We start from the raw sequence: 17,804 nt of genomic DNA, 5'->3' as shown, positions 1-17,804 counted from the left end.
GTGTAAATATGTTTCCTTACTCCATTGAGTTACAGTACATGGGAAACCCAACCCTTCCTATTTTTCAGTGCAGCAAAGAAACACACACACACACACACACACACTAAGTGTGGCTTATGTATTCAAATAGTAGTAAGAGTTAATTTATAAAACAAATTTTGAAGAATTTACTACTCATGCTCCCCATTCTTATAATCTGAAAGTTCTAGCTATGCATTTTGATCATAGTGTACTTAAAAACTTATTCTATCCTGTGTTGTACAGAGAAGATTTGGTCAGATTTGGGGATCATACCCCTGCTGTGAGGAAACACCCCTCCATGTTCTTCCTGCAGCACTGGCAGTTGATAGAGCTTCCCAGGCACATATCATTCGCATTTCTCCAGATGTACATGTTTTCTACTTCAGATGTTTCAGGAAAACCTGTGGTCAGACTGCAGGCAGTCTTTTTCTCAGGATAAAAGCACAATGGTATTTTTCCATTCCATGTGAAGTGGCATATCTAACAATATTTGGTAATGTCATTTGAAAGAAAAGTTTAATTTGAATTTGTGGTTGCAAAGGACACAATCATAGCAATTTGGGGACAAACCCTAAGAGAGATCTGTTTTCTCCCATGGAGTATCTAAAGTGCATACTTTTTTCATGGTGCTGAACTCATTAGAAAGCCTTTGGTAAGCCATGGTCTCTCAGGTCCATCCCTCTATTTCCAGTTCAAGGATGATAGTGATCTTGGTCTACGTGGTTACACATCTTACAAGATAATGCATATGAAGGAACGTGAATGCACAAAATTTGTTGCGAATTTTGTCAAGTAATATTATTCCTGCATAATTTGATGCATAGTAGGCTTGGTCTTTTTCGCTTTCTCAAACAGTGAGACTACAAGTGACATTTTAGTTAGCGTATTAAAAGATTCACATAATCCCTCCCCTTACACATAGCTGACAGCTTTGTGGATTTTTTTAAATATTCTTTTTGGGCTGGCAGGATGAATTCCTGAATGCTAATGAAAATGTATTTCTACAAGGCTATGTTGCACAAATTGCGGTTCGACATGCCAGCTGTCACTACACGTCAAGTTGGTTTTTGGAGGCAGCTGAATTGTGGCTTGTGTTCATGACAAAGCACTTGCAGAATTGCATTGCTGTGAGCATGCTTAAAGCAGACTGTTATCCTAGACAGACAATGCAAATACCCCATAGTCATTAAGACTTTAGTATTCCAAATGTCAACTTTTTGTTAAGTTTTATATTATTAGTGTTCTTAGTCTCATAGTCTACTAGATATTTCTGACTGAAGTTTTTGAATGCAACAACAACAACGACAATGATGATTATGATTCTCCTCCTCCTCAGTTTCATAACCTATTTGATGCCATTGATGACAGTTTTGGAACATGATTCATTCAGATTCTATATTATTACTCCAACATATGTCCCATCCTTCCTCGTAAAATACTTTAATGCAGTTAAAATCTACAATTAAATTACAAAGTATCTAAAATAATAAATTACAAATATCCAAATTTTAAAAACCCACTAAAAGCTATACAAAGAACCAGAAGTAAAAGATAAAAACTTTTGCTTATTGCTCCCAAGCTTGTCCAGATATATTTTTAACTGGTTCCTGAAAAACAAAGAACGTAGAGAACAATGGGATCTCTTCTGGAAGGGAGTTGCATAACCAGCATGCCAGCAACAACAAAGACCTGCCATGTGTGATAGCCTTATGTTTCATACTACATTGGGACATCACAAGCAGAACCTCTCCAGCTGTTATTAAATCCCAGCCAGGGATTTAATATTTGATGGGTTCTTACATATGTAGATCCTGAGTGTTTAGGACTTTGGTTGCTAATACTGATACCTTGAATTGCACACATTGTGGCACTGGGAGGCAATACAGAGATTTCAGAACAAGTGTCATAATCTGAGACCTTCCTGCCCTTGTTAGTACCCAGGCAGTGGCCCTTGCACCAGCTGTAAGCTCATATTGCTGATTAAATGCATTTAAAAGTGTATACAATGGTTGCTTACTGCTAGGGCAGATTTTCATCTTTGCTCTTTTGTGTCTTTTAAGAAATTGCTGACTTTTCCCACAGTTCACCCTGAGTGTCTCTCTCTAGTATCCAGTTACTTGTTTTGTGGAGAGAAGTAACTTAGGTTTCACTTTTGTCATATCTCTTCCAATATGATCCTTTTACATTCTGTTTCACTCCAGACAATGATATCTCAAGCGTGCGATGAATTTTCCCCCCAATATTGTAAATATTTTAATGTATTTTGAATGCTGAATTCGAAAAACACAATAAAAATGTCATACCACACACAGTTCTTCCACAAATTCGATATTTTTATCTACTCAAGTGTTACTCAGCTTTGATTAAGTGCAGGTGCTGGTATTTCAGCACAATTTCTTTTAGTGCTTTTGAACATATGTTTGTGTTTCATATCAGTGAATTAAAGTGATTCAAAAGTCTGTTAGAGGACTTTGACCCCTTTCTTACCCTTTACAGGATCATTGCATTCAGTCACATATTACAACATAGAAATGTCAAAGCAAGATGCAAAAAAACAGTGTGTGATGAGAAAATAAGGTGATCTTTGGATTTAGAATGCCAAAGTCCCATAAAAGCATACTTTTAAAAAAGGTTTTTATGACCCTCACTTTTGCTGGCCTGTGTAATTTTTTTCCCACAACCAATGCCTCTTGTAGCTTACCTTTAACCAATTACACACAATGTTTTACTTACTCTATTTCTTCTTTGATCTTTTTTCTTTGTTTGTTTATGCAAACTTGCTCTGCTCTGGCTTTATGGCATTTCTATTTCAGTTGTTGCTAATTTAACTACTTCTTTCTTCCTGGTTGCATAACATTCTAACTAAGCAAGTGTAAATTAAATAGACTTCTGAAGTGGTCACAGACCATCACACATGATTATTTTCATGCACTGTAAACTAACAAGCTTTTGTTATCCATGCTGCACTTTCATTGCTGATTTCCGCCTGCCTTTTACAAACTCCTGTGGTAACTCAAGGGGAATTCCTCTTCTTTTTTGGCAATACAGGAAGTAAGCAGTATTTGTAATTAGTACTGTGCTAAATTTCTGTGATATGTACTTTTCAATGTGAAAGCTGCTATTTCTAGGAGGTGAAAACAGTTGTTTGTTTTTCCCCACCAAACAACTTTCCAATTTGCATGTGTGCCTGTGTGTGCTTCCCCCCCCCCCCTTTTTTTTTTTTTTACATCTCTTTGCAGCCTTTGTTCTCTTCTTGCTGGTTTAGTCATATTTTTATATCTTGAAAACATTTATTTACTCTAGGATCCTATGCAGTCTGACAATAGGTGCATAAAGTGCATGTATTGTGTATTTGGCTTCTGGGACCACCATCTTCACTTCTTAGGTTAAGCACTACTGGCTACAGATGGGCAACATCCCACAAAGACCAGTAAGAATGTCTTTGGAAAAAGCATGGTGAATCTGATCAAAAGGGCTTTAACTGAATCCTTGGGGGGCTGGCTTAAACATCTGTCCAAAAGCAAACTCTCAACACAAGGGTGTGAATTCTATAGGAGAAACATAGGGAAAGAATGGAAGCTTCAGTAAAATTCGCAGTACGGTAAAACATGAAAACAAACAACGCTTTGGACATCGATGCACAGAGTCTGGGAAACAAACAAGATGAGCTTGAAGTTCTTGTGCAGGGAGATAAATTTGATTTTATAGGTATAACAGAGACTTGGTGGGTGACCCCTGTTACTGAAATATAACCACTGAAGGATATAATCTGATCAGAAAGAATTGATGGAGAAGGATGAGGAGTAGCATTATATGTCAAAGACAAAGTCACTTGTACAGAAATCCATCAGAATGATCAAACTGGACCAGTGGGAAGCATTTGGGTAAAAATAAATGGAGAAATAAAAACAACATTGTGGTAGGAGTTTACTACAGGTCGCCAAGCCAGGAATACTTCACTTATCCTGTTATCTGCTGGGAAACTAGCTCTGCTAAGCATAGGCTTGCCAACAAATTCCTGATGTGCCTTGCAGATAATTTCCTGTTTCAAATGGTGGAGGAAGGAACAATGGGATCAGCAATCCTAGACTTAATCCTAAACAACAGGGAGAAGTTGGTCAGTGGAAGCTAAGCAGTTGGTACTTTAGTTGGAACAATTTCATGATTGTGGGACAGGCCACAGAAGAGTATAATCTGCATCAGCAGAGACCTTAGAAAAGAATCCAGGTTGCAAATCAAGAAGTTCATCAGAAATCACCTAGTGAACCTAAATGAATTCAAATCTGCAGGGCCAGACAAACTGCATCCCATAGTGTTGAAGGAACGTTCTCATATATTTTCAGAACCACTTGCTATCATTGTTGAGAAATCTTGGCAAATGAGTGAGGTGCCAGAGGACTAGAGATGAGCAAACTGTCCCCATTCCCTCCCCCCCAAAAAAGGGGGGAAAGGGAAAAAAGGATACGATTCTGCTTTATAACAAAATGCAGCCATCTACTTCCCATCTGCCTGCCCCAGAAAGGATTTGTCTGGACACACACACGCAACTGGAGATGACCTTCCAGCCACTCATGGTTTTGTGCATAGAGGGTTGGTTTGGCCTATTGGCCCCAGAGCTTGCACACCTTGACATACACTTTGACCGAGGAAGGGTCATTATTAATAATAATTCATAATAACTTATGAGCGGCATGGGGACTAGGGATGGAAAGAATATTTGTGATGTTTTGTTCACATGTTGAAAAAAAACATATTTCCCAATAGTGAGGAATCTGCATTGCAAAGAATAGTAGCTTTGAGAGAATCTTGCACAATTTTCAAACATCCTAAAGTGTTGAAAGTGCAAAGGTAGGCCTATAGTTGAACATAAAGAAAACAAAAATAATGACCACAGAGAATCTACACAAATTTGAATTAGACAACGAAGAAATAGAAATAGTAAAAGAATTCAAAATCAATTCATTCGAAATGTGGTGTTGGAGAAGAGTGCTAAGGATTCCATGGACAGCCAAAAAGACAAACAAATGGGTCTTGGAGCAGATCAAGCTAGAAATCTCCCTAGCAGACAAGATGACAAAACTCAGGTTATCGTACTTTGGACACATGATGAGAAGGCATAAATCATTGGGAAAAACATTAATGCTAGGAATCGTAGAGCGAAGTAGAAAAAGGAGAAGGCCACATGCAGTTCCTGCTACAGAGAGGAGAGAGGTAGCTGGGCAGCCATTTTGAGTGGTGACTGTTTAAAAAAATTTTAAACTCTAGGGAGAGTGTGCTTGTTGCAGAAGGGGTGGAGCTTCAGTGAGTCACATCTGTGAGTCACTAGGGGGCGGAGCTAGCAGACTAGCTCTATATCACTCCTCCCAGAAATTCTTTTTCATCCAAGGAGATCTACAGCAGAGGTGGAGTTGATTGAGCTCACTGCCACAAATTGACGAAACATCAGGGGCTTTAACGTTGGTGTTTTCTGGAGGATTTTTATTTTTAGGAGGAAGCCCACAGTCCTGTTCCAGTAATTTCCTAAGACTTTTCAGTATGGAACCACTGCAGTCACCTGCAACACTTGTGGGATGTTTGCCTTCTTGCCTACAAATGTGGAGAACTTCACATGCACCAAGTGCAAGTTGGTAGCATTCTTGGAGGAGAAAGTACAGCAGCTGGAGTCCAGAGTAGCTATGGCCCGTTCCGCACAGGCGGAAAGTACGCGCTCTGCGTGTACTAGGGTTAGAAAAGGGCGTCCTTTCCAGACGCCCCTAACCCTAGTACGTGCAGAGCGCGTACAAATTGGCAGCACCTGTTCTACACGGGCACTGCCATCTTGACGTTGCGGATGGCTAGCGTCCGCACGTTGCGCAGCGGAAGTGACACCGCAAGTGCACCATTGGCCACTTGCAGCACCACTTCCGGGTCACAAAAAGAAGCCGCTTTTTGTGGCTTCTTTTTTGTTGCGCTGAGGAGTCGCACGGTTTGGCCACTGGGGCTCCTTGGCTCAGCAAATGACGGCACCGGCAGACCGCCCATTTTGGGCGGTCTGTAACTCGCCCACACTTCAGCATATTAGGGAGCAAGATGATTTCCTGGACAGAACAAAACTAACGATCTTGGATGATACCACACAGAGGAAGTTGCTGGGGCAGAGGAGGTCACTTCTCATACACAGGAGGCAGACAGCTGGAGGAATGTCACACAGAGAAGTAGGCCAAGAAGGGATTGTTCTGGGAGCTTGCAGCTAGAGAATCGATTTGAAGCTCTTTCCCTTATCAAGGAGGATGAGGAAGAGCAGCATGGACAGACTTCAGGGACAGAGCAGGGGAGCCTGAGAGTCCCACCTGAGGAAACAGTCGCTTCTAGGTCTCGGAGGAGGCGTGTGGTCGTAGTGGGGAACTCCTTGCTGAGGGGTACAGAAGCAGTGATTTGTAGGCCTGACACGATGTCTCGAGAGGTGTGTTGTCTCCCCAGATCAAAGATCGGTGATGTGACAGATAGGCTGAATAAACTGGTCAAGCCTACTGACCAATACCCCTTCCTTTTGGTCCATGTGGGAACCAATGATACTGCAAGACACAGCTTTCAGAACATCAAAGAGATTACAAGGCGCTTGGTAGGAAGCTGAAAGTAATGAATGCACAGGTTGTCATCTTGTCTCTTCTGCCAGTTGATGGGCACGATCGAGTAAGAGAGGAAAATAGTGGATGTGAACAACTGGCTCTGCAGATGGTGCCGCCAAGAACTATTTGGATTCTTCGATCATGGGCTGCGGTTCCATGAGGAGGGACTTCTTGCAACGGATGGGTTGCATCTCACGCCAGTTGGAAGAAATGTTTTTGCCAACAGTCTCAAGAACTTGATCAGGAGGGCTTTAAACTGAGTTCCGTGGGGGAGGGAGACAATATTAAGGAAGGCGAAAGAGCTAGAGAAAATAGTCAAACAGACATAGAGGAAACAAGAAAAAAAGTGCAAGGACCCAACAGTGGGAGGCAAAAAAACTTGCACAAGCAGCAAGTAAAGGGGACCCATGGTCTGCAATGTCTCTACACTAATGCACAGAGCATGGGAAATGAGCAAGATGAACTCGAACTCCTAGTATAACAAATCAAATATGATATAATAGACATTATTGGGATGAGTCTCATGATTGGAATGTGGAAATAGAGGGGTATAACCTTTTTAAGAGAAATAGGCCAAACAGGAAAGGAGAAGGAATAGCACTATAGCTCAGAGATATTTACAGCAGTGAAGAGATCCAGGACATCAATCATGGAAGCCAGGTGGAGAGCATCTGGATAAAAATGAAAGGGAGGGAAACAACAAGGATGTTATGGTGGGGGGTCTACTACAGACCCCCAAGTCAGACTGAGAAATTGGATGATGTCTTTCTAGAACAGATGACCACACATTCAGAAAGGAGAGATGTAGTAGTGATGGGTGACTTCAACTATCCTGATATTTGCTGGAAGTCAAACTCAGCAAAATCCTCAAGGTCTAGCAAATTCCTCACTTGCCTGGAAGACAATTTTATGGTCCAAAAGGTGGAAGAGGCAACAAGGGGGTCAGCTATTTTGGATCTGATCCTAACCAACAAGGGTGACTTAGTTAATGGGGTGCAAGTGATGGGATCATTAGGTGGAAGTGACCATGTTCTCCTGGAGTTTGTTATACAATGGAAAGGAAAAGCCAGGCATAGTCAGACACGCATTCTAGATTTTAGGAGAGCGGATTTCAGTAAACTTAGAGAAATATTGAGGGTAATCCCATGGTCAGAAAGACTAAAAGATAAGGGAGTTCAGGACGGATGGGACTTTCTCAAAAGGGAGATACTGAAGGCACAATTTCAAACAGTTCCAGTGAAAAAAGAAAAATGGGAGGTGTCTCAAGAAACCAGGATGGATGACTGAGGCGGGATACACACCGCCATATGGTACGTATTGTATACGTACTAGGGTTAGGAAGGGGCGGTGCTTCCGCACCCCCCTAACCCTAGTACGTATACAATACGTACAAGATGGCGCCGGCCCTTCTACATGGCCGGCGCCATCTTTACGTACTGGACGCATAGCGTCCAGACGTGTCGCGGCACTAATGACGTAGCGAATGCGCCCTTGGCGCTTCGCTACGTCATCCGTGCGCCGCAGAAAGAAGCTCCGAAATGGAGCTTCTTTTTTGCTCCGCGCGGGAGCCGCGCGGTTTGGATGCTGCGGCTCCCGCGCGGAGCAAATGGCGCCGGCGGGGGAACGCCGCAAAGCGGCGGTTTGTATCCCGCCTAAGGAACTTTCAACTGAGCTAAGTTTTAAATGGAACATGTATAAGAAATGGAAAAAGGGGGAAATCACGAAAAAGGAATTGAAACAAATAGCTAGCATGTGTAGAGATAAAGTCAGAAAAGCTAAAGCACAGAATGAACTCAGGCTTGCTAGAGAGGTTAAGAACAACAAAAAGGGCTTTTATTGATATGTCCACAGCAAAAGGAAGAAGGAAACAGTAGGGCCACTGCATGGAGAAGATGGTATATTATTTGAGTAGCAAGTGCTAGAGGCATGCACTCATGGAAGGTTATCGATGTTCCTATGCTTTTCATACTAGCTTCCTTGATAGCTAGCTGGGTCACTACTGCTCAAAACAGAATGATTGACCCAAACAGCCTTTAACACAACAACATCTTTCTCTGAGAAGTTATTATATAACTGTTGTTGGCCTTAATAGTGTTTCATGCCATAGAACAAACTTCTGAACATCAGAACTCCTCCCATATTATTATTTTAACAGGTTCAACAGGAAATCTTGTTGGGTAAAATGTCCCTTTAAGAATGGTAAATAATTTCTATGGCTGTAAATGTTAACAAACACCAAGTGTCAACCCTAATGGTATCACCATGGTATTAGGGCTCTGAAACCCAGGACAGGTGTGGGTTGAAGAGAGGAGTTAGCTTGGTGTGTTGGAGAGTTTGGAGAGTGTGCTTGTTGGAGAAGTGGATTATAGCAGACAGTGTTGACAGAAGTTAGAGCTTCTGTTGTAAATACTTTGTATACATTTTGCAACAGGAAGATAAAAACCTCCAAGGGCTTTGGAAGAAGCCAATTGTGTCTGTGCCTTATTTCAGGTTGGTCAGTGCTTTGTTGCCAAATACTGCATACTGGGTTGTACTTCCACACTCTGCTCTGAGCTACTGTTGGGGTCAAGCACCTCAGACACTGCTGAACATTGACACATCTGTTTAGGCCTAGTTTTTGTTTTGGTCGCTGCATGCCTGCAGGACACAGAGGAGAAATCTATCAGCACATCTGCAGTCTTTAGGGAGAACTATTATATAGGTCAGACACTTGTGGTCCCTGACAAAATTGAGAGCCAGCATGGTGCAGTGCTTTGAGCGCTGGACTATGGCTCTGGAGAGCAGGGTTCAAATTCCCACTGAACCATGGATACCCACTTGGTGATCTTGGGCAAGTCACACTCTCTTAGCCTCAGAAGAAGGCAAGAGCAACCCCACTTTGAACAATTCTCACCAAGAAAACCACATGATAAGTTTACCTTTTGGCCGCCATAAGTAGGAAACAATTTGAAGGTACACAACAACAACAATATTTCTTTAAGAACTTATACGCTGCTTCCCAGTCAAAAGCAGTTGCTTCAATACTTGAAGGGATGTCATATTGAGGAGGGAGCAAGCTTGTTTTCTGCTGCTCCAGAGAACAGGACCCGGAACAATGGATGCAAGCTGCAGGAAAAGAGATTCCACCTCAACATTAGGAGGAACTTCCTGACAGTAAGGGCTCTTCGACAGTGGAACACACTCCCTTGGAGTGTAGTGGGGTCTCCTTCCTTGGAGGTCTTTAAACAGAGGCTGGATGGCCATCTGTCGGGTATGCTTTGATTGGGATTTCCTGCATGGCAGGGGGTTGGACTGGATGGCCCTTGTGGTCTCTTCCAACTCTACAATTCTATGATTCTATGATTCATTGCTATTGCATTTCTGAAGTTCTTCTTTTCAACTTATACTGAGAACTTGCCAGCTTCTGACTGTACATAATATTGTTTCAATATGCAGTTTCAAGTTTTTATTATTTAAATTTTGGACAGTTTTTGTGGTGTGTGTATATGGTGGGCACATATATTTTGCAGCAAAATGTCTGTTTCCACTTAAACCCAGGATGCACTAACAATATTCTAGAGCTAAGCAAGCTAGAGAGTGCCTCAATGATTATTAGGCACCCTGCATGCATTTAATCCAGGAGCCCTATATACACTGCCCTGCATGCCATGAAGGAAAAATAGGATATAAATAATGTCAAATAAAAGAATTATTTGGCATCTGATTAATTTCCATTTATGTATTGTCTTCTGGGAAGGAAAATCCTGTGGTCTTTAGTATAGTTTGGATTAAGAGGAAGGTGTTGTCTACCTGCTTTCTTATCATGCTCTGGAGCTCATGCTGAGCATTGAAATGACTGAGCGCCTATGTTCTGTGTGTGTGTGTGTGCGCGTGCACATGTGCGTGTGTGTGCAATGGGCTAAGTGTTCAAACAGACCATCTCCTGGCAAATTGGTGCTTTCCTTTTTTCTTGGATACGTAGTGTGTAAACAGTGATGTGGAAAGCTGTAACCCACTGTCTGTTACTGTGCAATCTTGAAGTGGTGCAAGTCAGTCACATTCTCAGCTGTGTTTTGACTTAACTGTGGTAGAAACGGGATATTCACTTGAGTTGACACGCAGATCTTGTAAAGCACCACCCTTATGCTGCAGTGAGTCTTGCTGAATGTTACTAATCAGGTAGGACCTGAGCCTGTTTTTTTTTTTTTTTCCTAAATTGCTTTAATGAAGAAGTGTATCAGCTTTAATTTTCAGTGGCACATCCTCCTGAAAATATGTCTGAAATGCTGTGCGGTGTAAGGGGAAATCTTTGTTTCAGATGTTTAGCTATACATCCAAGTTTTCTTCTTGTTTCTGTCTTCTAAACAACTTAGATAATGGAAATTTGTGACTACGGTATCTTTAAAATGCAGTCTTCATATTTGGATAAATAATACTTGTTTTAGATAAAATGTACATTTCAAATCAAAGAATACACCTTCTCAGTCGTTGTAAATGATGGCACTGTTGAATCATGTTTGTCCTGTTGCTCTTTTATGATTTCAATTCATTAATATTATTACTTGGAATAAACAAAATCTCTTTAGTTTAAATTGGGACAAAATATAGCAACCTCATTCAAGATATAATTTACAAATTAATATTAATTTAAAAATAAAACAGAAAGTTAATATATTGCATGACTTTTGTTATGTGTACAATAAAAAAGTTATGTATCATTCAAGTTTTTAAATCATTGTACTCTGTTATGTACTCTTTTTTTACAAGAAGCAAAACAAGTCTTGGAAGCTTTCTTGATTAGTAGTAAAATATATATTTATATTGTTGAATAAATTAGTGCTCTTAGTTTGTTAGAGAGCCAGTGTGGTGTAGTGGTTTGAGTGTTGGACTAGGACTTAGGGAGACCTGCATTTGAATCCCCACTCAACCCTGGAAACTGATTGGATCACTTTGGGAAAGTCACGTTCTCTCAGTCTCAGAGGATGGCAATGGCAAACCCTCTCTAAACAAATTTTGTCAAGAAGGCCCCATTATAGGCTTGCGTTAGAGACCCTATAAACCAGAAATATCTTGAAGGAACACAGCAATGAATTATTTTGTCAGGTATATTATCAAAGCATAATGCTTGTCTATGCAGACAATAAAGAATACGGACTGTATTCCATATGCCTGTCTCTGAGCCACTCTTTACAGATCCTTCTCAAGCTTCCTTAGCCAAAATTAGCTCTGCACATGACACATACTATCTTTAACTTCAAAAGCAATAAGGCAGACCTGTACTTTTACTTCTTTGTCTGTATTTATTAATGCTCCCTTCCAATTGCATCATACCGCTGAAATACTCTGTAATTTCCACATAACAAAGTGGGTCGTATTCCACTAATGAATTGTTCGACATAAGCATCTGCTTGAAGATGGAAATAATTGCTTCCACATGTTAGCAACTGCATGATGGCATTTTCTTTAAGATGTACTTCAGATAATTTTTAGTTCAGTAGACTTTCTGGAGCACAACCTTCATCTGGTTAAAATCAAAATAGCATCGCTGAAATATAATGGAGTTTTTACTTTAAAAAATAAATGTTCAGAGAAGGGGTGAACCCATGTATAATTTAAAGGCATTATGAAAGTTTTGCTGCGGTGTGTCTGTGTCATAGATGTCAACATAAAATCAAGCCAAGCAAATCTGTGTGTGAACTAGTATCAGATAGTAAACTGCTTCCATACTGTTTACTTTTTAAACTCACTGTGTAGCATTTCTCAGATATAGAAATAGCAAGTACATTTTTACTGCTTATCAGTAAACTAAGCACTCCCTAAGCAATTTACAGTGTGTAAGCTAATTGCCTCCAACAAGCTGGGTACTCATTTTAGTGACCTATGGAAGGATGCAGGGCTGAGTCGACCCTGGAGTCCCTGGGATCAAACTCACAACCTTGTGGCTGTGAATGGCTGCAGTACCAGCATTTAAGCAGGGTGCCACCAGGGCTCCTTATTATGATATGGTGACAAAATTCTTTTATGATTATTCCTTTTGCACTTGTTTGATCAAGTGCCTTCTAATGCTTTGGACTGAGATGTCTGCTTGCTTTCATAACTAAGTGTTAGCTTCATTAAGTAGTTTGACTCTGCTGTTTATGGCATAATGCAGAAATGTTCTGTGCTGGATTCAAGTGGTTTTAATTTTTAGTTGACCTCGTTTGCATTTGGCACAGGCTTCAGAAACTTCTTTTTGAAGCAAGACTGTTTTTTAATGCCAAGACTTAATCCTGGATAATGTGAAATGCCAGCTAGAAAGAGAATACGTCTGATCATGTGCACTGTACCTTTTCCTTATCGATGAATAATCACAACAACATCTATAACTGAGTAATGGGGGGGGGAGAGTTTACGAAAGAGAGTTTGAAACAAGATTAGGCAAAGGCATAAGGAGCAGATTAGCTATAAACCATGAGATCGTCTTCAGAGTTTGTATACCTCAGAGCAGAGGGGGAAACTGTTGCAATCATACTTCATTTAGTCACTTTCCAGAGGAATTCAGCTGGGTGCTAGAAACGGAATTCTTGTTAAATAGTCCTCATATAGTAGCTTGTTTTTTCATTGTACCAGTGGAGTACTTGAGAATATGGGGAACAGAGAAAGGCAATTGTATTTTGTGGCTTTATTTAATGGTTGAAATTTTATACAGGATTTTGATGGTGAGAGGATCTCATGCTGTTTATAAATTTGTTTCCCCTTTTATGGGCTGAACTGTGGTTATACAGTTGAATCTCAAGTGAGAGTGTTAGATCTGTATATACTTAGACAGGAGATGCCAAGTAAAAGCTGACTGAAAAAAATAAAAATGGACCAAGTCAAATGGCCACATGGTTGTTTACTAAAACCACCAAATTCACCAACTAAATCCTAAACTCTTTGCAACTTAACATGCATGAAAAAAATGAAAATAAAATGCAGAACACTCATTACTAAGCTTTTAAACCATGTTTAAATAATTGCTTACATTGGCATAGCAATCCAACTCTGTTCTGCATTCTACAGTAAACTTGAAAATTCCTTCCTATATGATATTTGTATTATGTCCCAATACTTTAAAAAGTCTTAAGAGTTGCTTTATTTCATACTGGTATTAATTTTGAATGTTTCCATATTCCAAACACAACAAAAAAACCCAAGAGTATGTGTCTCTTAAATAATGTTTTGGATTAATTCAATGGAGGATAGAAATTGTTACTTTGGTCCAGAAACATCCAAGGAACTTGTCCTACTATTATGGAATTCACTAACTGAAAATATGCTTTCATTTGCAGGAGCTGCTAAGTCGGACTCAACTTGAGACACAGAAATTAGATCTAATGGCAGAAGTGTCAGACCTCAAGATTAAACTAGTTGGGATGGAGAAAGAACAGAGTGAATATGAAGAGAAGCAGAACAAAGCTGAGGTGAGTTTTACTTGGTTGCTTTTTAAACTGGTGAGACTGGGAGCAGAATGACACATTTTTTATCTACAGTGTACTGTATATCTTTAAAGTCTGAGCTCTGCTTGGCTTGTTGATATTTTATTATTCTTTTTACAAAGCAGGGGGTGGATGGGAGCAGGACAATTTATTCTTCCTTCACCTTCTGCCTCTCTCTTTTAAATAGAATAGGCTTCAGCTGCTGTGTTCCCAGCCCAGATTCTGCTCCCAATATGAGCAAAGAACTGGATTCCTTGTTCGCGGGGAACCAGCTTTTGGGGATGGGTGGTGGTAGAATCCCCCTAATTATTTACTGGAAATTGAACCACCCTAGTTCCTTCTTTCAAAGGTAAAACAGTGTCCAGATTATGAATACAAGTAGCAGGAGCAGAATGTGCATTTTCAGTCTTCAGATTCTGTTACAGACCTGAAAAATACTTAATCTAAATGGCTCATTTAACAATATTTATTTTTACCTATTTACGGTGAATATATTCAGTTGTTCTTAATCAATGTGAAAGCCCTGATCAAATACTTTTAGGGAAGTATTTCCTTTTGTTTATGAACTGCAGAGGTCACTACCCAGCTAGTTACTCATGCATTTCTTTTTAAGACAAGTATTAAAGTTCTGCTTCTTTAAGAAAACAGTTTTCTATATTGCAAATAGCTTTACCAGTCTTCTCATTACAAATAAATAAATGATGGAAGGGCCAACAGCTCAGTGAAAATGACTTGTTATTGCCAAGCTACAGTATGTGGGTTATGAAAATAACTTGCAGTAGTACTTCCCAAAACAGTGTATCAGGACATGCCATGAAAAATAAATGAAATAAACCAAGCATCCACCCAAAGAACAGACTGCCAATTGCATCTCAAGGTGAATTACTCCTCTGATATTTCCCCCTTCCAATCACTCTTCACTGGATTGAGGTAATTTTCCATTTTTCTGCACCAAGTGTCATTCACTTATTAAGTTATTCCTGATCCAATTAAATTACCTGCCATATATACTCAACTATAAGTCGACCTCGTGTACAAGTCGAAGTCAGATTTTGGGGATTTTGCCATAACCTGTGGTTAGGTCGAAGGTAAAACTTGGAGGCTCTTTCAGTGTGTGTATATGTGCATATAGCAAGAGAGACTCATTGAGGCTTTTTTCTTCATCGTTTTAGCTTTCGTTTCAGCCATATGCATGGGTGGGAGAGGTCTCTTAAACAAACAGCAATATCAATCAACCTAGGACTCTTTCTGCTTGGATCCAGAGAGAAATAAACTCCTCTCTGCATAGCATGGGGAAATCTGAAGAAGCTGCTATCACATTACTATAGTGACCTGTAAATAAGTCGACCTGGGATTTGGAGGGTCAATTTTTGGGTGTAAAGTTTTAGACTTATAGACGAATATATACAGTATTCCCCATAGAGACTGTTGTGTCTCTGCATGAATTGCTTCTTTGTACTCTCCTCCTTCCAGTCAGGACAAATGCATAGATTAGTGTCTTACGGAGAAAGATAAGATTGGCCTTACCCTTTCATGCTCTACACCTTTAGGGATGTTCTGCCGCTTTTAATGCAGAAAGTGAGCAACAGTTATTAGATACCGTATTTTCCGGCATATAAGACGACTGGGCGTATAAGACGACCCCCAACTTTTCCAGTTGAAATACAGAGTTTGGGATATACTCGCCGTATAAGACTACCCCTCTTCCAATGCACACCAAATAAAAAAAAAAATTAAAAATCAGATTTGATTTCAATATGGTAATTTTAATTCAAATGCTTATGACATGCAGGTACTTAGCAGGAAACCTTGTTGTATACAAAGCTTGCTTGGACTGGTCAGCTCTCCCTGCCTGCCCAGCCCTCCCTGTCTCCAAGACTGTCAGAGTGGTAGCTGCTTTCATATGATAGCTGCATACGGCGGGGATGTGCCCACGGCCGTTTTTGAGCTCCCCCCAACATATGCAGCAACCGCAGATTATCCAGTCTTGCCCTATAAGGCGACACCCGGCGTATAAGACGACCCCTGACTTTTGAGAAGATTTTCCTGGGTTAAAAAGTAGTCTTATACGCCAGAAAATACAGTATGTGTTCTTAACAGTGTTCTTAATGATCTTTCAAAATCTGAGCAGGGCCAAATAGACAAGAAGGCAAAGAAAGAAGGGAGGCAGCAGAGCCATGTTGACCTACATGACAAGCAGACAGAAGCAAAATGTTTATGAAAAAATGACTTGCTGTAATCATTCCTCTTCAGTTCTGTCTCATAGACTGGGAGGTGCATCTTCTTAGTTCATAATGATTTGTTGGTGAAATGAAGATATCTTGTAGAGTTAAGTGGGAATACATCCTTCTGCCTATTGCTGCCTTGGGCATTTTGAGAATAGAGTTGTTACGTGCTTTCAAGTCAATGCTCGAACCTCTATGCCATGCTGGCTCCTATGGCCTGACCATAACCTCTTAGATATAGGTTATACATTAGCAATATTGCACACCTATTTCTTTATAGTTTTTCATGATGTACATGAAGTCATTGCTGTATTCTGTAAAGCACAGATTAGTTTTCTTCTGAAATTCTTTGATGTTCTCCATTAGCCAACCAATGTTTGCAATATGCTCTCTATTGCTTTTCCTTTTCTGAACCCAGTTTGGTCATTTGACATTTGTCATTTCATATATGGTAAAAGTCTTTCTTATTCAATTATAAACATCCCTTTACTTGTATGGGAGATCAGAGCAATCATTTAATCTTGTAAGGCCTGTGTAGACCAGCAGTAAGCACTGGCTTTGGGGAGGGGGCCGTGGCAGTTGGATGACGCACTCCCTGATGCCACCCCTAAGCCGGTGTCACACTGCCCACCAGACTACACAGCAGGCACCATTATGACACTCCTTTGGCCCAGCCCTCAGACGTTGCACTCCAAAAGGACCACTGAAAAGTGTCTCCGTGGCATCAAAGGGGCCCTTTTTCCACCCCAAAAAGGAATAGCATTTTGCTGTTTCTTTTGAGGGGCCAAAAATGCTGGATTGGGGCCACAGGATGTGATTGCCACTGCCCCAGTGCAACACTGAAAGGGGTGGCGGCAAGCCACTCGATTCGGGTAGTCGGTTTCATCCCTTAGTAGACTTTTGCATTACTTTAGTTTTAATATTATTCTCTTTCTTCTGCTTCCAGTTATGTAGTCTGTTTGATTTATGTGTTTGGCCATTGTGTCATGTCTATACCCATGACTGTCTTCTGAAAAACATGTTTGCAAGAAATGAAGCAGGAAAACAATTTATTGAATTTTGTGAGCTAATTCAGTAAGCTATTCTCCTGGGTCCATGATAGGAAACCTATGGCACATGTGTCAGAGATGGCACACGACGCCATTTGGCCCACCACCCAGCAGAGAGAAGGTAGAACAGGCACATGACTGTTCCTCCTCCTCCCAGACCTTTCCCAGCCTCCAGCTGTTGGTGTGGAAGGAGAAGTCCCACCTTGGAAGTCCCACCCCTAGTGCCGGAAAAACTTGTAGTGGGAGCACTCAGCTCCAAAAAAGTTAGCCAAATTCTCTGACATTTTTTTAGTTGAGCTCCTACTTTTGCATTCTAATTGCCCATGATTATCAACATTTCTTATTTTGAATTTTAGGGATGCCAGCATAGAATTTTCAGTGTTATCTTCTTCTCCCTCTCTAGTTGGAACATAAAATGGATATATGGATATGTGAATAGTTTCTTCCTGAAGTCCTGTTGATGTA

The 17,804-nt window shown here is 40.5% G+C and overlaps 1 protein-coding gene across 1 annotated transcript in view; it reads left to right on the top strand.

Annotated features, from left to right (window-relative positions):
- PPFIBP2 (PPFIA binding protein 2) overlaps window positions 1-17,804 on the top strand; it is a 198,400-nt gene that overhangs the window by 111,771 nt on the left and 68,825 nt on the right. The window contains exon 6 of the mRNA XM_042454773.1: window positions 13,919-14,050. Within this exon, the coding sequence (XP_042310707.1) occupies window positions 13,919-14,050 (132 nt within the window). The remainder of the gene's footprint in view (window positions 1-13,918; window positions 14,051-17,804) is intronic.

This window comes from Sceloporus undulatus, chromosome 1 (genome assembly GCF_019175285.1).
Source record: "Sceloporus undulatus isolate JIND9_A2432 ecotype Alabama chromosome 1, SceUnd_v1.1, whole genome shotgun sequence".
NCBI classification, from domain to species: Eukaryota; Metazoa; Chordata; class Lepidosauria; order Squamata; family Phrynosomatidae; genus Sceloporus; species Sceloporus undulatus.
Note: the sequence above shows the minus strand (reverse complement) of the source record. Positions and strands in the feature narration are given on the sequence as shown.